Source organism: Physcomitrium patens, chromosome 2 (genome assembly GCF_059467195.1).
Source record: "Physcomitrium patens ecotype Gransden chromosome 2, ASM5946719v1, whole genome shotgun sequence".
In the NCBI taxonomy this organism is placed as follows: domain Eukaryota; kingdom Viridiplantae; phylum Streptophyta; class Bryopsida; order Funariales; family Funariaceae; genus Physcomitrium; species Physcomitrium patens.
The window spans coordinates 3,720,542-3,741,691 of record NC_143411.1 but is presented as its reverse complement, the minus strand read 5'-3'; the positions used below and the strand labels follow the sequence as shown (position 1 = coordinate 3,741,691).

General features: G+C 43.1%; 1 protein-coding gene across 4 annotated transcripts; it reads left to right on the top strand.

The window, feature by feature from the left end:
• The first annotated feature begins 285 nt into the window (after positions 1-285).
• LOC112295119 (uncharacterized) lies at positions 286-21,032 on the top strand. Of its 4 annotated transcripts, none has more exons than XM_090243960.1 (25): positions 286-1,012; positions 1,304-2,020; positions 2,249-4,197; positions 4,385-5,709; positions 5,969-6,415; positions 6,598-7,538; positions 7,745-7,879; positions 8,122-9,375; positions 9,618-10,246; positions 10,440-10,664; positions 10,843-10,951; positions 11,085-11,204; positions 11,395-11,916; positions 12,089-12,237; positions 12,502-12,954; positions 13,371-13,533; positions 13,691-13,804; positions 14,033-14,358; positions 14,651-17,156; positions 17,338-17,602; positions 17,869-18,625; positions 18,811-19,105; positions 19,431-19,595; positions 19,868-20,482; positions 20,603-21,032. In XM_090243960.1, exons 2-25 carry the CDS (start codon positions 1,400-1,402, stop codon positions 20,627-20,629), a joined length of 14,112 nt encoding a protein of 4,703 aa, XP_090100086.1. In that variant the 5' UTR covers positions 286-1,012; positions 1,304-1,399; the 3' UTR covers positions 20,630-21,032. The 4 variants fall into 4 exon arrangements, with proteins under 4 accessions (XP_090100086.1, XP_024402103.1, XP_090100083.1 ...); XM_024546335.3 differs by having other exon boundaries at positions 19,784-20,482; XM_090243957.1 differs by having other exon boundaries at positions 14,030-14,358.
• Positions 21,033-21,150: the final 118 nt, after the last annotated feature.

Here is a 21,150-nt window from a genome sequence, read left to right as displayed (position 1 = left end):
TTAATATTAATATATATAATAAAATATTAGTATTGATATATTAAATGATAATAAAAAAATAAATAATCAAATTTTTTTTATTAATAATTTGCGAAGAACCAGATATGGATGAATGAATAGCCGACGAACGATCTTAGGCTGAGCCCACGGAGACCGAAAGCCGTGGCATGGAAGAAGGTGTTGGCACGGACAGACTCGCTCCTCGCATGTCCCTTCACGTTGCCGCCCTTCATCGCTCCATCCGCGACGGAGCTTTCCATTTAAATCTGTAGCGATGCGGGCACACGGAGGAGGAGGAGCCCCGAGGGCATTGTCTCTTTCATCTTCTTCTTCTTCTTCGTCTTCAATGTCTGCTTTCGTCGTTAGAGGCGCTGCACGTAATGGTGTTCAGTGTGGTTGTAGGCTCATAGAGTTGCTGGCTTCATCGCAAAGTGCGATGAGGCATGGCTCGCCGACTAAGTTTCGTTCCTCGCCCGACTTCAGCGGTTTTTGTGCTGCTGACTCGGACTCTAAGTTTGACTTTCTAAACGCTCTCAGATTCGGACTTGTCAGTCTGGTAGTCAACGTTCTAAATCTGCGGTCCCGTTTACAGCCTTATTCCCCAAATTGTGACTTTAATCAGCAGATACGGGTTTCTTGGACCGACGAACTTGCAATAATGTTTTATTTATTGCTTCTAATTGGTAGGGATTGTTTTATTGTTTTAGACCATTGTTTTCGTTGTTCTGGTAGAGGCGACGGTTCTAGACCTTGTTGGAGTGAGGCGTGGGGGGATTGCGATCAATTGAGTAGTGCTCGGGCTTTGCGTGGCATTCACGTTGGGTTTGTGTGTTTGATTAGGTCTCCGGAACTGTGTCGGAGTTTGGGTTTGATGAGGAACTTAGAGTCGGTGAACCTCGCTGAGTAGAGCCTTCGCTTCCAGACTTGTGAAGCACCTTTCGTTTAATTCGAGCAGTTGTATCGATGACAGACGAGATTTTGCAATGGAAGTTATATCAATATCAAGCATGAGGTGAGGGACGTTTAGCCATGCGCTTTCATGAAATCAAAAAAGATATGTTTGAATGGCGTATTGTGGTCGATGGAATTTGTAGAAAACGTTTCTTCTGACTTTCCTCAAGTCCTAGTTATCCTTGGAATGGAAGCCTACTCTGGTGAATTGTCCTGAGAAGTGGGATTTCAGTTTGGATTAAACAATTTCGGAAAGCGAAGTCGTTCGGTATCAATTAGGTGAACTTTTCGAGTCCAGGAAAGGATGCTCTCTCGGAATTTGACTTTTTTTAATTTGTGCAATTGTTTGCAGTATCATCGTGGAGTTACGAGAGTGAGGGGAGCGTGTTACGTACCACAGAAGCATGAAAAAATTTCAGGTCTACAAGAGGGTCGCCATGAGCCTTTGATGGAACTGGAGGCTTCTTCTGTTGTTCAATTCATGTCTCATTCCGCTCGTGACGATAACGAAAATGTCATGACAGAGAAATGCAGAGAACCAGCTTTCACTCATTATGATTCTAAGAGTCACTTTTCCAGCGCCGAGGGACTTGACGATCAGGATGATAGGTACCGAGTGTCTGGCAGTGTCGTTTCTGATGAATTCTTGATCTCGTGCTCGGGAGGACATTCGACAAATGGTGATTCTTCAAGATGTTCATCGAGCATCTTAATCTCTGATCCTTCCTCCGTGCCCAACAACGACGTAGGAACTTCTAGTTCCAATGAACACGGAAGGAATACACGGATTGGTCCTTCTAATGCACAGGATGAAGGGCCTTCTCTCCCTAGTCCGCACCTCATTTCTCAAGACACAAGGAGCTCGCATGAAAAGTCGATTTCAGAAGTTCATTTTCACGAGAATCCCGGAGATCGGCTCATTTCCCACTCAAGTCATTTTCCAGGAGAAGAATCGTACATGGATTCATCTTCTCATCGACAGCCACGGATATGGGACTCTTCAACGGTGTCCGTCGAAGTAATAGTTATCGCGCCGAAGTGGATCGAAGTGGAAATTGACGTACACGGGGTAATCTTGCGGAACTTGAACTTTCAAATGTGAATTGGCAGCAAGAGATTCAGTTCAAAGTTGCAGAATTGTTATGGTGTTTCATCAGAACTGCTGCAGTATGAAGCAAGTCTTATCATGAGAATGTCCATGAGCTCGTTGCGTGCATTTACAATTTACTTGAGAGTTAGGCCAAACATGTCACAAAAAATGTCTTAATCGTACTTCTAATGTTTCTAATTCTTGCAGATGCAGGAATTTGAACGCGGCAAAGCTGGGTTCTCGTTAGGCAAGGGAAAAGACAGCAAATTACGTGCCTGGATCTGCCGGGCGCAAATGTCACTTTTTCCTGGTGAAAAGATAATGGCTACCTATAAAACTTGGAGTGAAGGGAAAGATCGTCTGGGCTCTGTCGTGGCGGACCTCTTCAACTCTATGAACCTCCAACTTGAACCTGAAGTGGCTGAAACAAAGAACGAAGTTCAATTGTCGAATCTCGGACTCCACATTGATGTATGTGACAATGCAGGACGAAAAAAAAATTCACAGGATTACACTTTGGCTGAGTGGTTAGCTGTACTGAGGGCGTTAACAGAATGCGTCAGTGAAGACAATTTACAAATAGTCTTCACCGAATATTTTTATAAACGGCCCAACGTATCGGCAATGATGGCACTTCACAAGCGACATCCTTCGGAATCCTTGAAAATCGTTGTCAACTGGGCGTCAGACATACAAGAAGTATTTTTCAAGGATTTCGGCTCTAAGTCGCGAGGAGAACCTTCTGAGAAACTGGTCGCGAAGCAGGGACTTGTCGGTGTCGCTCTTCTCGAACTTTTGGTTGAAGTGGGTTCCAAAAATTTGGATCTTGCCAAAGCTTGCCTCAAAGCTCTTAAATCATTAAATGTTTTCTTCCGAGTTATTAGAATTGATTCCCCCGTTCTCCGACAGGAACTATTGCGAAACGTTTTGCAAGAAACCATTGCACAGCTTGTCAGCTGCGTCTCTCCATTCTCATTTAAATGGGTGCGGTACGTGGACATGTTGGCATTTTTTGATCCCACTTTGAACTTTGTGAACGGATGGGAGACTTTCAGGTTTGGAGAACAGATGGATCGTGAGGTTAATGAAGCGAGAGAGAGATACAAAGAGGTGATATGGAAATTCTACGGAAGTAACATCTGTAAATCGTCGGAAGAAAGATTAGCTGTTGTAGCAAGTGCTCTGCAGGCAGCTCCTACAATTCAAGATTTCTTTCACGCAGCTGTTATATTTAGATCAAAGGAAGTAGGATGGTTGTTTTCTGAGAACTCCAACGATTCTGTTGCTGTGCACCTGATGGAGGAGGCCCTTCACAAGTGTTTCGCCAAAATCATCGAGCAGCATGAGAACCCAGTCAGTAGAAAACTAAGGATACAGCGACAGTTTGAGCTTGCATTGAATGTGGACCATAGAATGGTAATGGAGCGCTATCTCTTTCTGGCTCCAAGTTTCCGGGACCATCTTGTTGAGTTATTTCAGCACATTCTCTATCTTGAAGATCAATCTCAAGGAACTTCAATGTCAATGAAGGGTTCTCTGTCCTTCTTGAAGCCTTGGGGCAAGGATGAAAAAGAACTAAATGAGGCAATCTTAAACCTAGTCATGTCTCCTCATGCTTTCATCACTCCGCTGCGGTCGTGTGAAGTGCGCTTAATAACGGCTCTCTCCACAGCGATCAGTCCCAAAGTGTATTCACAGGGGAGAACTGTAATGATATTTCTCATTAATCGAGAGATATCGTACATCGAGTACCATGAAGTTTTGAAAGTTTGGTTACAAGGTGCTGCCAGAAGAATAATTAGCAGTGGAGGGTTTGACGTCTCAGTCTACCTTCCTCCCCATTCTTTTCTGGAAGCTTTGGAGGAACTCCTCGTTGCAGGTGTTGAATCATCTCTTGTCTCCTCCTTGACACGTATGGCTATTTCCATGGCCGTAGACGAATGCCCCAATCTACATGCATTCCTCCAAGACTCGAAGAAGGTTACTCTTTTTCAATCTAATGTAGTGGAAGATCACTACCTAGGTGCAGCTGGTTGTATGATGGAGGATGTGTTTGTTGCGTTCAAAACGAGGAGCCAATTGGATGAGGAGGCTAGTGCTTCCTTTCGAGCTATTTGTCAAGAGACCAACCGCAACACGTTTCAATTTCAAAATTTGTCAGTTCCTTAAAATCTCCTATTCAAAACTATAGTGCACTCAAAGTCTATTGAAGAACGTTTGTAGGTGGACACAATATTTGTTTTGGACTTTTCTATTTTTGGAATTCAACTTTTGGACGCTTTATAAAGTGTGAACTATTATGGCTGTGGAAATCAAGTTAATGGTTGTGTTACTGTGCAACAGCATAGGAGAGCGTTTATGTGTCATGCTTTTAGACACTGTCATGAAGGTGAAAGGTGACCTGCAACATGAATTGCACCTTCGACCCATCGAGACTATTGCAGAGTACAAGTTTGCCACTCTACTGATGCAGATTGAGAAGTGCCCTCAGTGTATCACATCCCATGTGCTATATAAGGATATCCACAAGGCATTTGTAAGTCTTGGTGGCTCATTACATTCGGAAAGCGTGAGCTTGCGGTACATCAAATTGGGTTCAACCACGAAAGATTGGGAGAAGATATTTCACATCCTCGATAACACATCTTTTGTGGTTGCTTTAGAGAAAGCTTACAAAGATCTTCAAATCTACGAGAAGCGATTGGATGGATACAAGGTGCTACTTTACAATATATGCCTATTTCTTGGTGATAACAATATTGCGGTCGAGGGTCATGAAGAATGGAGGAATTGGTTAGCAAGGCGGTGCTCGGAGTGGAAGAATTTCACCATGGGCGAAATCCATTCGGCCCCAGATCACTGGCCTAGCGAGCACGAGGCATTTTTTAGTTACGTTGACTCTATCATAACCTTGAACACTTCCAGAATTCTTTTGAACGTCCTTCTGGAGTCGGTGCAAATCCGTGGAAGTGACAACGATGAGCTCATCAAAAAGATTCCGGCCACGGATTCAAAGCTTGAAATGAGTTTAGAAATACCGTTGTCTACGATTGCGTCTATCATTATCCCTGAGGCAGTGCATCAATACGAGGATGATATGAGATTATTTGCAGCGATTGATGTCAACCTCGACAAGATCCAAATGGGACGAGTGTGCACCTTGTGGAATGGGATACTTCCGAATGCTGTTGAGACCGAGTTTAAGTTATCATGCAAACAATTGGGTTTGAACTCCATGAAGATGCGCAACGTCTCGAAGTATTTTTACAACATAGAGACAAACATTGCGATTTATCTTCAGACATGGAAAAGAGTGACTGTTCTTCGAGAACTGCATTCAATCTTACCTCGAGTAGCAAGTGTTTTTGAGATGAGTGAGAACTGTGATGGCCTTGTTCTTCGTATTAGGAAAGTCATTACTGAATGCATACCACAGTGTTCTCTCCATCACTTTCAAGAAGTGCTTGAAAATGGTGGGCAAAATGTTTTATCCATCTTTTCCACGTCGGAAGTGGACACCTTGAAGGAGCTCACCAACACCGGGGGGTTGATAGCGTTCCTAAGACAAACTGTTCAGGAGGATCTTCGACATTTACTCGATGCTGTTGAGGATCCCACTGCTATGCGAAGCTGGGAAGGCCTCATCAACGATCTAATTGATCTTCAGAGTACGTCTTGAAATTCTATACTTCCCACACAGTTTTTTTTATAGATTAATAATTATTTAACGTATATTATAAAAGGATTCACATGTAGCATCTCTTGGAAGATTCACAATTGAGAATGGCAGTTATCAGTTTTTTTTAAAAGAATCTCTGGGTGGTAAACAAGGGCGATTTCATGGTATCTTGTGGATTTAGAAAAGGATATCCACTACTTTTGAAGTGGAAAGTAAACTTATCAAATTTCTCAAAACTTCCATTGTAGGAGTATTTCGTCCAATTTTGAGTCGACCCAGCTCAACGACAAGCTTCGAGGATTTACGTGCAGCCATTTTAGGAGAGCTCAATTCGTCTAGCTCGAGCTCCAACCATCTTTGTCGAAAGCTGAAGGCTTGTAACGAAGAGGCTAAAACTTTACGTCAGTACTTCGATGGAGTGGCTAATCGGACACATAAAGACAAGGATCAAATAGCCGACATCTTAACTTTTGGAAAGTATCATTTCCTTTTAAACGAAGATGGATGTTTCTTGGAACTCAAATGTGGCAATGAGGGTGAATCATCGAAGTCGACTGTCACGACAAATGTCGCTTACAGCTCATTGGGAGCGGTGTCATTCAATCTGACGCAGTTACAAGAGCTTCGTAGCCGCGCGCGGTGGACCGTCAGTTCAAATACCTTCACCAAAAAGTCCAAGACCGCAGAATCTTACGGTACATTTTCTCCTCTTTTCTTCCCTTAGTTTGTCCCAAGCGAGGTTAGCTTGGTGCATGGAACTTTTCTTTTCGCACTTTCTTTTCTTTAAGATGTGAAAATTCGTTGTCTTCATTTGGAACAAATCCTCTTGTCTCTTCTATGGAAGCTTAACGTCCGCAACCTTGCCAAAATAATGCAGGGGCAGATTGGGCTGGAGCGGATGCCGAATCTATTGACACTACTGACAAAAATGCTCTCACATTTATCAGTCACATTGATGTTGCAGAGAATCTTGTTGAAATATTAACAGAGCTTCACAATTGTGGTCATTTTTCGTACGCCACATTTCAAAAGGTTGTGTCTGACTTTGCGAGTTTACAGATTCTTAATGATCAACTAAAGTGTGAGCTTTCCACTTGGAAGGCAGCGTTGTTGAGGGCTCGAAAGGATTTTCAGTGCCTCAACTTCTTTCGGTCAGTAGAAATCCGGTTTATTCTCGAGGTACTTATGCTTCAGAAAACAGCGCCGTTTGGTGAAAAGCTGGAGCATTGCTTGGATTTGTTCAAGTGGACAAGGGTTTCTCTTGTACACTTAACAGGTTTTAAGGAGGAGGCTGCCAGTCGTGGTGTTCTCGAGAATGTCTTCCGCATTGCCAAATTGAGACATATTGCTGAAGAAAGCTTGATATACAGCTGCTTGCGCGACTTCAGTTCTGTGATAGAATCGATCATATTCCAGAGAAACCCAGATGCTAAAGCTGCACGCAGTAAATCCAGAAACTCTGATGGGATTATATTGGCTGATGTCGATGATCCTCAAGATGAACTGAATGTGGTCGTAACTTTATTTTCGGAACGGGATCTTTACCTTCACGGGAGTGCAAGCAATGTAATTGTTTGTGAGTTTTCCACTGCTTGGGAGGATCTTTACCTCCTCCTGCTGCGCTATCTCAATAATGAAGAATCGGAATACAACTTCTACTGCGTTGTTTATCTTGAAAGGCTGTCGTATGATTGCCAGGCACAGTTGCTGGCAATGCTTGAGCAAATCGCTCAGAGACGTCCAGTTGGTGATAGTGAGTTAGCGTTGGTGTCTTGTTCTCGTAGCAAGTTCCTGCTCACCCTTTCCCAACGTCTGCAGGTATTGTTAGTTCTGCTAGCTGGTGTGTTCCTTTTTAACCCAGAAATTCCTGTCCTTGAAATTAGGTGATAATCCGCTTGCTTCTTGGGGCCTGTACCATTGAGGAGTTCTGTGATTCTTGCTAGTGGTTTGTAGATGTTTTTAGCAGTGTGTGAAAAAAAACCTTGCAGCTTAAATCACTGATGAATTTCGACCTAAATTAACAGATTCAAGTCCGTCATCCAGCAGCTGGAACAGCTGATGCTATTAAGAAAGAGAAAAAATGGATGTGGGTAATTACCTCAGATCTTCCTGGCATGGGAAAAACAAGATTTGTGCGGGAGTTTGCAGAAACAGATCACGTAAGTGATATTACCTCTATTCAGTGTGGTTGTGTGTTACGATAGTATTTACATACTCACCTTTTGTCCGAAAGAAGACCAGTATAGAACATCATGGATTCACGATGTTGTTAGGTCACGTCTTTAATGGCCTGAACATCTTTCATACATATTCTGGGCCGATTGGAAAGGAATGTAGCGTGAATGTTGAAAGTATGGGCTTGATCCTACTGTTGTGGTTGTTTCTGTATGAATTGTTGCAGCCGAACGACAGCATCAGAACCCTTACAATTTGCGGAGAACTTTCGCGCAACCAGTTGATTCGACAACTGAAGAAACTGTTCAATATAGTTAATCCTACACAAACTTCTTCTTTTATTCTCCATCTGGATGTTTCAGTTGTTAGCAACCCGGAGACTTTGAATGGTCTGCTATTTGAGCTTCTAGTCCTGGGCTGCTTGAAGTCTGACCGAGCTGGTTTGTTTCACTTGGAGACCAGAAAGGTGGCCATTGAAGTGGCAAACACATATCATAATTATCTGGCATCGAAACTCTCTGTTTGCAAATGGTTCCGAACGGAGCACCTGGTTTGGAATATGGCACAATTCCAACCTAGTAAGGATTTAAATAGTGATGACCAGTATGTTTGGAATTACCTCGCTGCAATGGAGGCTGGTATTTTGGACAGATGGAATCCAGATGGTAAAAGCAATCGCAGTCATCTTTCTCTCATTGACAGTGGACTGGGTCATGGGCTTCTGCAACGACATTTTGTGGACTTCTTGAAGGACGAGCAATCAATTTCATTTTCTTTATTACAGACGTTTACAAAATTCTTTGCTCAGCAGTTGCGGGAGTTTTCTGGGTGCCCTTTCTTTTATCCAGAAAATCTGGTCCTCATGGGCGCCCAATCAGATACCCGCTCGGTTATTGTTAGATCTATCCTTGAGGTTTCTCGTGAACTCTTAGCACGCTCAGTGAAACCTTGGCTTGATGAACAGCAGGGGGTCACCATGTCGGCCAGTGCAGAAGTCCTGATGGCTGCTAGGATGGAAAACATGCAACGCTGGTCCGACAGCAAGCACGTAATGATATTTTTTAAGTTATCTTCACAACCTGCTATTCTCTACAGGGAGCTAAGTCACGTTCCAACTGCTCTCGTGGATTTATTTCAGAAACAAAGAGCCAAGTTGACAAATTACGAATCACTGAGTTCTGATCAGCTCTATGAGAACCTTTGGTCCATTTTGCACAAAACTCAACCGCCTGTAAGGGATAAACACTACGTCCTCACTGCTGATAATTTTCTAAAAATGGCCTTGATCTTCACAAAGGTGAAAGCAGGCATTCCGGTTGTTATTATGGGCGAGACGGGTTGTGGCAAAACAAGCCTGTTGCGTCAGTTGGCTGACTACTGCTGTGTTATTTTCTTTAGCATCACTCTGCATGCAGGAACATCCGAAGACGAGATTCGGAGCTTTTTGAGCAAAGCTGAAAAGAAATCTCAGAACCATTTGGTGAGCAATTTTTCACTTCAATTTTTGTGCTTGTTGCGTTCTTGTTGAACAAATTTTGGACTTTAACTACAATGATTGATCTAGTCTTCTTGCATCGTGAGTGAGAGTATAATTTAGTATATCATGAATACAATTCGATTCGCAGTTGCTTAGATCTGTCAGTATTCTTATGTTTGTTTTTTTAGAGTTGCATATCAAATCTCTCTGCATCACTGACTTCTGAAACGTTCATGCTTCACTAGGTTTGGGTGTTGCTAGATGAGATAAATGCATGCAACCATCTCGGATTCCTCGTTGGCGTAATATGTCACCATCTTGTAGATGGCAAACCACTTCACTGCAATCTCAAGATTGTAGCAGCGTGTAACCCTTATCGGAAGCATGAATTTAAGAGACAACGAGCAGGCTTGTCTACACGTGAGATGCTCAAATCTAGAAATTTGGAATATTTGGAGAAGGCATACACGGTTCATCCTCTACCAGAAGCACTTGTCGAGAATGTACAGGACTTTGGCATACTTAATGTCAAAGATGAACAAGCCTACATCGAAGCCATTGTGCTGAGGTTCACCAAGCTCAAATTTGTGCCCTTCCCTTTTACGAAGCTTCTTGTGATGTCCCAAGCATTCGTGAGGGGAAAGTGTGGTGAAGCAAGTGTTAGCCTGCGGGATGCAAGACGATGTGTCGATCTGTTTAATTATTTCAGTGAAGATCTTGAGGGGCGACCGCAGTCGCTACCTACAGAATGTAGGGCGAAAAGGGCTGCATTATTGTCATTCGCCCACTGTTACTACTACCGCCTCGCATCTGACGAAGAGCGGGCTGAGTACAAGGTGAAGTACATCACGACTATTAATGGGAATAATTGGAGGTAATATTTTACTCTTTAATCGTGCACATTCGATCCTATCCAATATTTACATTGCCTGGAGGACTGATGAAGACCATTCAGGATAGTTTGAGAAACTACGTTTGCATCATGCTCCAGCTTTAGGAATAAAGTTGCATTCAAATCCATATATCATGATAGGACCACGATTTTAAGTGGGTTGATTGAGTTGCAGAAAGAGGTTTGCGCGGCGATCTTACACTGAGAAGTTCGACAAAGAGTTGTTTGAGGAGCAGATGAATTTGTTAGATCACATGGAGATTCCACCTGGAGTTGCTAAGAACCAGGCACTCCGAGAGAACATTTTTGTCACCCTGACATGCATTTTGCTGAAGATACCGCTATTTGTGGTGGGAAAGCCTGGGTCTGGCAAGACGCTCTCGTTACAGCTTATTTTCAGGTATCTGTCCAGAGGAATTCATCCTTGTCATTGTTGCAGCTCAATACAATATATTAAGCCAGCTTTCAAGCTTGAGTGTGACCTAATGATTAGTGGACCATACGGCTTCTGATTTGCCGATTTGATGGTTGATCACGCTGTCAAAAAAGTTAAAAGTAACACAGAAAGTTCTTTGCAGCAACTTGCGAGGAAGCGGGATGAAAGACCCGTACTTCAGCGAGAAACCCACAATGTTCATGTTCTCTTATCAAGGCTCCGAAAGTTCGACTTCTGAAGGCATTCTTAAGGTAATACTATAGCAATCCTCTTCATCTTACAGCCATTAAAATGCATCATAGCTTGCAGATTCAACATCCCCTCTTCTGCACAACACACGCACATTTTATCTTTGTATGAAAGTATTATGTACGAGTTGTGCAGGTCTTCGAAAAGGCACATCGCTGTGTACAAGACAACAAGAAAAAGAATGTGAAAGCAATAGTTGTGGTAGTACTCGATGAGGTTGGTCTTGCTGAAATATCAAGCAGCAATCCCTTGAAGGTAACATCCGAGTTCCAACTAAATATCATGGTTGAAAATTTTAATCCAGATATGTTAAAGAATGAACACGATACTATGAAAGCTAACGTACAATCGTTTTGTCGATGATGTGTCATGTTTTCTTAGCATTTGGCATTCAAATCCATGGTATGTAAACCATTAGGTGAATACACTGTGAGTGGCTATACAGGTATTGCACTCTCTCTTGGAGCCTGAAGGTGAACAGCGAGTTGCTGTCATCGGTATTAGCAACTGGTCCTTGGATGCAGCGAAAATGAACCGAGCCATCCATATCTCACAACCCGACCCATCCGTAAATGATCTTGTGGGCACAGCCGAGGCAATTCTAGACAGCTATGGGATGCGTAGTCTCTTTGGCGTTGCCCAAATGACAGAAATGAAATGGTTAGCCAAGGTCTATCACGAATACCATGTTCGTCAGTCAAAGCCAGACTTCCACGGCCTTCGTGACTTTTACTCGCTCATCAAGTCTCTGCGGGGTGATGAAAAGAATCCCAAGAAATGGAGTCCCGATTGCTTGAAACAAGCTGTGTGGAGGAACTTCGGAGGATCTCTCAATGACATTCCCCTTCTCACATCCATCCTTTGTGAGTACTTCAAGCATCGGCAATTTGTACCTCCTCCTACATTGGACTTGGTGAAAGCGAATATTGAAGACCAACATGCTCGCCATCTGATGTTGATTGGCAATGTACGTTACCCATTTGAACTAAGAACCTCCTTAAGCATAACCGTTGTTGTCCTTCTGTTTTTTAGGTGCGTCTGAAGTTTGTTAACAACTGCAGCATTTCGTATTGAAGCAAGTATTTTCATCGTGCAACATGATGACGTTATGAATATTTTATGGCTGTTATACGGTTCAGGGGGAGTCTTGCATTGGGATCATAGAAACTATGCTGCCGCTAAAGGAGAAGCTTATCATTATACAAGGCAGCAAGTTCAAGAATGACTACAATGATGATTATGCGTACATGATGCTGAGCAACATAATCCTGCACATGGAACATGGGAGGTGAATTTTCTCACAGATATTCTCAATTTTAAGGGATGAAGGTTGCCAGTTTATTCTATTGCGTCTTAGCTGAAGACAGATCTTAATGCCACAATCAGACATACTTGGTTGGAGTAGTTGCTGATAGCTCCAAAAAACTAGTGGACATTTGCAGTCTTGCTCATTAGCAGTAGGGTTGCTTCTGTCGTCATGACGTGAGGATATAATTTTGGATTTATATTTCGTGATAATGTTTACACGCTATGAAACCTTATGAATTTCCAGGCACATAGTGCTGAAGGGAGTCGAAAGAATATGGTCATCGTTGTATGACATGCTGAACCAGCACTACATAACAGTGGGAGGTCGCCAGAATTGTCGTATTGCAATTGGGGCATTTAGCAACCCAATGTGTTATGTGCACGAGAATTTTCGCTGCATCGCTGTCGTGGATCAGGATCAAGTGGAGAGTCTTGACCCACCATTCTTGAATCGATTTGAGAAGCAAGTCTTGACCTGGGAGAGCGTGTTATCACCAGAGCAAAGGGAAAATGTATTGTTCCTCAAGAAATGGGTAAAAGCGATGGCATGCACATCCGAAGGTGACAGTGAAATTGAAGGAATCTCTTTCTGCGAAAGTGACTTATTTGCCGGTTATTCCACTGATACATTAGCCTCCCTGATATTGCTAAATTGGGACACATACTCCATATCGGGAGGAACTTGTTTCCTTGAGAGGTACAGTTGCTCCCTTTTAGTTCATATTTTTAATTTTATCAGTATTCTACTCTATATAGACCACATCAAAATTCTGAAACGATTAACGTGACGCGGTTTGCAATAGAATTCAGGTATTTTGCATCATCTTCAAGTCCATCCAACGCATGTCAAATTCTGGATCGCCTTTCTATACTTAGATATGTGTAACGGCAATTTATGGATCATTGAAGTCAATGCTCTCGTGTTTACAGATCCAACGATGTAAAAGCACTTGCTACTGTGTGGGGTCATATTCTTAGATTCGACATTTTTTGCATGATTGGGCATTTTGTTAGGCTTGTTCATGTACGCAACTATCGACACATAGATCAGATGCCTATGGACGCGGTGAGGCAGAGTTCCAATCGTTGTTAACTAGAAGTTTTTCTTGACAGGTGCAAAGAGGAATTACTACAAACTGCATACATAGATGGTATGATGCGAGCACACTACTCTAGGACATGTCTACGGGATGCTCCGGACGCGAAAACATGGACCAAGCACTACTTTCAGGGGATGATAAATCAAGAATCTCTTGAATACGCGGTTCGCCAGCATGTAAGAAATGATTCCATCTTGAGTTTAATCTCAAAAATTGCGTGAGTCATAATTTTTCGTGCTTGGTTTTACTCTTGGCTTTCAAAGTATTTGAGCTGACACCTTCGCAAATCACCCTGTACATATACGTACCACTAATTTGCTTCGTCTGATCCAGGTTGGTGATGAAACCTTATGGTACAATAGTTTAGGCTTTAAGTTAGTCGTCACGACGCGATGCAACGTCCACACTAACATTAGGTTGGTTTTGAAAGACCTCCATTGCCTAAAGGTAAGGCCTTCACTGGAAGTTACTTGCACAAGTAAATAAGGCATGAATGTTTTGAACCTCTGACTGTTTCATATAAGTTACCTCGTCTTAAAAATGAACCGAAAATATGGATGATTCCTGGGGTTTACTGTTTGGGATCATGCAACTCTTGTCAGTCATATCCTCTCTTATTCACTTGTTTTTCAACTGCAACGCAGCACTCATTTTGGATTGCCTTCTCTCTAGCAGTTGCAAATAATCAAGCTTGCTGATTTCACGGCTGAGAGGCAGTTAGTAGCAGCCATTCAAAGCTGGTCAAAGAGCGACAGTGAACTATTGATTGTACAATCAGACACTATTTTGGACAAAGACCACCTACCTCTAGCGAAGGTTCACGTTGAAAGGACACGAGCTGATTTGTTCGCTCAGGCCCAGAGCCATACCAGACCAAAACACGTGGTTTTTATCTTGCACAGTCATAGGGGAGAGCAAGAGATAGCGTCATCATTTACTTTTTTAAGTGGATGGAAGCAACTCACTCTTGACCTGCTACATCAAGCGAATACAGAATACTGGTATTTTTAATTCTCTTGCATTGACCTTAAACATCCGTGGTTGTTGCCGCGCTTTTAGAGCAAGTTCTTGAAGCTTAATTGATCACTTGATATTTTCTTCATAACCAGAACAACTCAGAGGCGTGCAATTCTCGCTCTGGTATGCTATTTGCCTGAGTATGAGAAAAATTATCCCTCTTCTTGATGTTCTTCTACAGACGACTTAACTGTAATGTATATCAATGCGTTGATCAAGTTACAAGTGATTCTTATAACAAATTCATTGACGAGATATTTTGTAATAATTGTGCAGGCAATACTTGGACAAGAGCATTGCCGACCTAGTTCGATCGGAGAGGTTCCGTGAAGGTAACAACCTTATGGTCAAAGTTCTGACATGGAGTTTTTTATGCATCAAGTATCCCCGTGGGAAACAATCCGCGAACTACTGTCTGGAAATGGTTCAGAGAATTTGCAATGATAAGCATTTATGCGAATGCTTTGTTCAACGAGCACTGATTTGGTTGGATGCGGTCGCCAAGAAAGAACAGGAGATAGGGAAGTTCTGGCAGACTTCAGTTGTTTGCAACCCAGGTCGATTAGCTCTTGCATTGAACCTGCACTCTGCGCTCATAACGTACGTCGAGGAGAAGCTCCGGGAGCCTATTGCGAGATTGATTTATGTGTTGGAGAGTCACTCTGCCCTGGGGTCTTACTTCAACATGACCGACGCCAGAAAAGACTTGTGGCGCTCGGTCTTCATGGACCAGCAAATGGTCAGTATCGAAAATGTTCCTGAGCCCATGCACCCGGAAGGGTATACAATCAAGGATCCCGTAAGCCTGTATGTCCCCTTCAGCTCCTTGTATGCCGAACATATAGACAAGCAAATGCGGGAGGTCTTTCTCGCTCGTATTTCGGGCAAGCAGGACAAAGAGGTTGTTTCTCTTGCATTGAGTATGACCAAGGACGTCACTGTGTCACTCTTAGATAATCCAAAAATGCGGGAAATAGAAGAATGTATCCAAGCAAGCCCAGATGACTATTGTCATGATTTTTGTATGCTATACGCTCCATACCAGTCAAAGATTCGCACTGCCCCGCAGGCATTAGTGTTTGAATGGCTGCTAAGGGGAAAAGCTCCTGATCCCAAACCCTTGGTGCTCCATGCGCTTCTTTGGACCAAGTTGGAGAAATTAAAAACCCAAGCTCTTGTGGCCGGGTCATGTTTCACTGAAAACGAGATATCAGATGAGGTGGAACTGCTCAAGCGTGACAAAGTGTTCAAGGAGTACTTCGATAACAAATTTGCCTCAAAATGTATTTTGAAGATGCTGCCGTCGGAGAAAGAAGTTATTGATAGGGCCGGAGGCTTACAACGTTGGCTATACCAGCTCGAAGCTCTGATCAGCCTGGTTCCTAGCATTTATATTGAAGAGCCAACGCACGTGTCCATCATGTTGATGCTTCGCGTGGTGCGGGATTTCGCGAAGTTGATCATTTTGCCATTATCTGTTGCTTCCGAACACCTATGCAGCTTGTCACACTGGTTTCTGCGTCACAACCTACAACCTTGTAGTAAATTACTCGTCACCAAAATCATAAGTCTTTTGCCGGACTTGAATACTCAACAAGGTTTACGCCGAAAAATGTACTTTCGGTTCGTTGCATCTACTTTCTCCCTGCTCCTCGATTCAAACAGCGTATCTCAAGATGTGATATCCACAATCAGTGCTGTGATTTTTCATCTCAAAGCACCAACGTGCTCGATGAAGGGCGTCATGCTTCGTTTTCTGAAGACGGTCGTGCAGCTCCTGATACCAACGCCAACACTCGATTGTCCCCATTTTCTGCAACTTTGCTTCGTTAACTGCAGTAATGTGATCAAGGAACAGGCTTGGGAAAGCGATGTGTATGAACCATTCATACTTCTCAGCGATGTAATTTACGAATCTGTGCGGGGCTTCATCACCCCGGAGCTTTTGTCGGGAGTGGACACAGAAGCATTCAAGTTTAACAAATTTCTCCAGTGTTTGCGTGTTGTGACAAGCGTGGTGAAGCTCCCCTCAGGAAGATTGAACTTCCGTGCTGCGTGCGCCTTTGCAGTTCTTCGCAGCATTATGGAAGTTCTCGCGCGAGACATGGTGACTGTGCAGAAGAAGGAACCTAGAATTTTCCATCCTGGCCTGGCTCCTGCCGCCTCCGAAGTCTTGGGTGAATTTTTCGCTAAGTGTCATGTTAATGTTATATCCATGAAGCAGTACTTGATGAAAGTACTTTATCACCACTGCGGTCTCTCGCTACAAATGATGAGTCACTTGGCGTGTGAATGCCAAACGAATGAGCATCTCAAACTCTACTCGCATATTCTTGATCGGGAAATGCTGAAGGAAGTGGATAATCCACTAGGGTTTAATCCATTTATGTCCATATTCTCCAACTATGGTGAGAACGACGTGCTACTTTGGAAAACCGTTTACAGTGAAGGTGAGAATCAGGAGAAGATGAAGTTGCAGATACATAATTTGCACCCAACTGAGCAAAGTGCATTTGCAAGCGCGATTGCAAGCAAGATTTTTCTTGTCCAGGCTTCACGTGAGCTTAATGATGCAGAATTGGCCGTTGTGAATTGGCTCCAACAGAAAGCAACTCTGCAGCGCTGGAACGAGAAGTGGAAAGATGCCATCCGTTTTCTCATTGACACAAACCCTCTTAGCCTCGGTGGTAACACGACCACCGCAGAATCATTGCAATCCAAAGCACTCGCAGCTCACATATTTCTGGTAGTGACGTCGTTTCCATCCAACTCTCCACTTCAGGTGAGCTCTTAATCCAGTAGAACAGCTCTTGGTAGATATCTTATTTCTTAGCTAAACGGTGGTACTTCTGGTCCCCACAAGTTATCTTTGATAAATATGTAAATTTCTTCTGATAGATGTCCTATCATGAAATTTTACGAGTACTGAAGTTGTATATTGGTATTTTCTCACTCTTATCTAGGGGTACATGACTTTAAATGAAAAGCACATGGTTAAAGACTTCGTCTTAGCCACACCAAATAACGTATTTTCTTCGTTTATTGGAGCGATCTCGACCGCTGGAACCTACAAACATATCTGTGGCTATATATACGAGGTCGGTGAATGTACACTGCCGATGCAATCTGCTAAATGCCCCCAGTGTGGTGGTACGATTGGCGGATCGAGCCATACGCCAGTACGGGGCAACATGAAGCATGCGATCGACATTGGCACCATGAACACAGGTATGCTCATTAAAAACTTAGAATCGTATGTAAAAGCGCCAGACTGAGAGGACAGCAGGTAGCAAGTGTTCAAAAAGAAGCTAATTTATATTCAAATGAGCTTGACATTTTAGAGGAAAAATCGTCAAAAATGCGTTTATGACCTTCTTCAATTTGTTCCCAAGTTTACGGTAGGCTATGCTTGCACATGCATTCACTTAAGAAAAGTACTAAAATCCCTTATTCCAGCAATAATTTAAATTTCTAAAGTCGTTTTGAATTGGCAGGTTATTTACCAGATCACGATGCAAGGTCCCATCCGTACCACACAGTTCGGAGACTTGAGATGAAGTCTTATCGCACCCTTCGAATCGTCGTAAATTACTGCCTCTTGCTAGGTTTGTACATGGGACGGAATGCGAGCAAGTTGGCAGCAGCACTTAGCGTGGCCGAGTCATCTGTGCTCAAAGAGATGGAAAAAATGATAGAAGAAGACCTGGCGATGCTTGGCAAGCTTCTAAATTGCAATCATGGAGTGACATGTCAATTCATGCATAGTGTTGTGGCATCTATGGCGCTTTCAGTTGATATATCACATGAAAGTTTATCAACTCCAGAGAAACGAAATTTATGGGAAACGAAATTTGATCGTATAGTGAAAACGCTGTTAGTAGACAATGCGCATCAGGCAGCAGCGGAGTATGTTGGAAAACATCGGGGTAAGCATGAATTGGCAGAACTGTTAGAAGAGCGCCGTGTTCCTCCGCTTCCAGTTGCAACAACTTATTTTGCGCGAACCATTACCCTGCCGGATTTGAAGAACTTCGAGGCGATGTACTTGCAAGATGAAGCAAGACAAATAAAATATCCCATCATTCAACGATTCTTCGCCCACATGAGTAGATTGAGCGAAATGAAGCAACTCCTGGGTCTTCTGCCTTTCACCAAAGCTGTCAATGAGCAACTTTGGTCCAAAATTACCCGTCCTGAGGCATCATCTATCTCTATTGGCCAATATTTATCTGGTCTCGGTGACAATGACCAGTAAGTCGAATTTTTTCAGTTTTTTACTAAGTTTTCACTTGAATCATATCTGACACACGAAAGGACTTTATATCTCTTACTGCGCCAAGGATGTGCATGTTCTGTTCTCGAATGTCAATTTTCCCGTTCCGTAACATGTCTTCTTAGGGTCCAGCAGTCATTGACCTTTTACTCGATATGTGCAGGCATATTCGGAAGTATTTTCCGGAATTTGCAAGAGCGTGGAATGTGATGCGATTCAAAGTAGAAGCATTCGAGTGCACGCAATTTAAGCAAGGCATTCCTGTCATGAATTTGGATTCTAGTGTTGGCTTCTGTTTGGTGGAGCCGCGGGATCTCGGAATATACCTGGCAGCAATCCTGGATTACCTTAGAGCGATACAAAATAGGTTCCTGGATGAAGTCATGGCATTGGTTCTGCCCAACCAGGCAATCACTGATGAGAGCAGTCATCGTTCTCTGCGAGTTCAGATGTGTAAGGTTGGCTCACAATCGATTTTATCAAAGAAATCCTTGTTTGTTTTGTTGAAAAGTTCTTATATAGCCTTTTAAAAGCATCTTTCACGAATGGCATGGATCTGTTTGAAACATTAACGTTCTGAGATAAGAACTATCCCTTTTTCCTGGATTGTTGAATATGATGTAAGACTCCATTTAGATCATTTACTTTAATCTCAATGTTACACTGAGGGCACAATCAGATGAAGTGTTGTCGTGACAAACACCACAAAAGAAATATCACAAGAAAATCGGAAGTTCAGTTAGCCGTATTGATGATGTAACAATCACCTTCATTTATCCACAGGCAGAGGAGGTTGTCTTTTATGACGAGCATTGGCTACAGAGCATTGTATGTCAGACAGCAATGGCCAACCTTCAGTACAGCCGAGGCCAAAATCCTATCTATGACTATCACTCCATCGCGGAAAAGCTACAACATCAGCTTGTAGATCAGAAACCACGTCTTGAGGTAAGTCCTTCCTCGTGTTTTGACCATGAGTTTCAGCATGATTCATTCAACAAGCCCTTAAAATAAGCGCTGTAGAGTATCACACTTCAGTGAATGCATTTAAAAGATGATTAGCATGTAATCAACGTAGCAGTCAGTGAGGGAGGCTCTTGTAACCACTTGTCAATTCAATGGCTGCATTTGTGAAGGCATGGGAGCCGTTCGTATACAAGTTCGAGGCGTTCCACAAGCACATGACAATTCTATCGGATGTCGGGAATCTTATACCGCAGATTGTACTCGGACCCGAGATTCTCCTCCAAATACAGAATGAGATTGAGCATGACGGCGTGGGGGCAGGACAATGCTTAGTAATACTCGACGTTTGCCTCGGTTTTCTTCGACGAACAGGGGGTGATCCTGTTGAAAAGCTCGAGAGCTATTGCCGGCGGTGGCTTGGGGACCAAGCTTTTCATCTCATTCAAATGCATACACTTAAAATGGTTGAGCTCCAACATGTTGTAAGCTTGTACGAAGGTTTAGAGGACCTCGCTGGTGTTGATATTCAAGCTCTAGTCAACCTCCGTTATCGGACACCCCTATCACCGGACTTAGAGGAAGAGCTGAACTCATCTGTGGAGTTGAAAAGATCGTGGCTACATCCTACACAATCTTCAGATGCAGAGGAACCCAAAATCTCTGCAGAACTGTTCTTCGGCATTCTCAGGCGCTTCATGCTTCGCCACTTGATTGGCGATCAGCTGAATCCGGACGTCCCTCTTTCAATATATATCACTGATCCTAGACTGATGAAGTGGCCTGAGGTTGACGTGGATGTTGTGGATGACGTCTTCCCACCTAGCCTTCTTGTGAAGCACTCACACGCTACATTCTTGTACCTCTCCAAGGTATGTTTAATCCCTGTTTCTTTGCTGGCCTTCAATTGTATTTGACGGGCAAGTCTTGCTCTTATCACCCGATTCACATGTGCACTTGTGTGCTTCTGACGGTCGCTCGTGATCATGCAGATGGTGAATGTAAGAAACGCCACATGACAGCTTAAAACTTTGCCTTGGACCCATCTGCTGCTGGAGCCTTGCTGAAGAAGGTGGTTTGATTCCATAACTCAAAGGTACCCAGTTTTGTACAGTGCAGGTTTGGAAGGATCATTACACGAAGCTCGGAGGGGTCTCTTGGGAGCCCACATGTACACTACCACAGCCGGTTCTCCTGTAAATGATTCATGTTTACTGACAGCTTCAATTTGTTACATTAAAACACTAGTCCTGACAGTTGAAAATACTATTGATTGAGCCTTCATTGTCCCCTCCATTGCTGGCATTAGAATGACAAAATTAGTTTGCAGTAACTTGGTTCAGACACCAGAAAAGCACACTTCATTTTATGTCCTTGTGTGGAGAAGTGCAGATTTGAATAAAGGTCTTGAGAATGAACCTATAGTCAATGCTCATGGCTTGTCTAATCAACTATTCCTTTTTCCATAAAGCTACATGAATCCCTTTGTTAATATTGTTTATTGATGAACATGCTTGGGTAGGAATACGGTTGGTTAGAT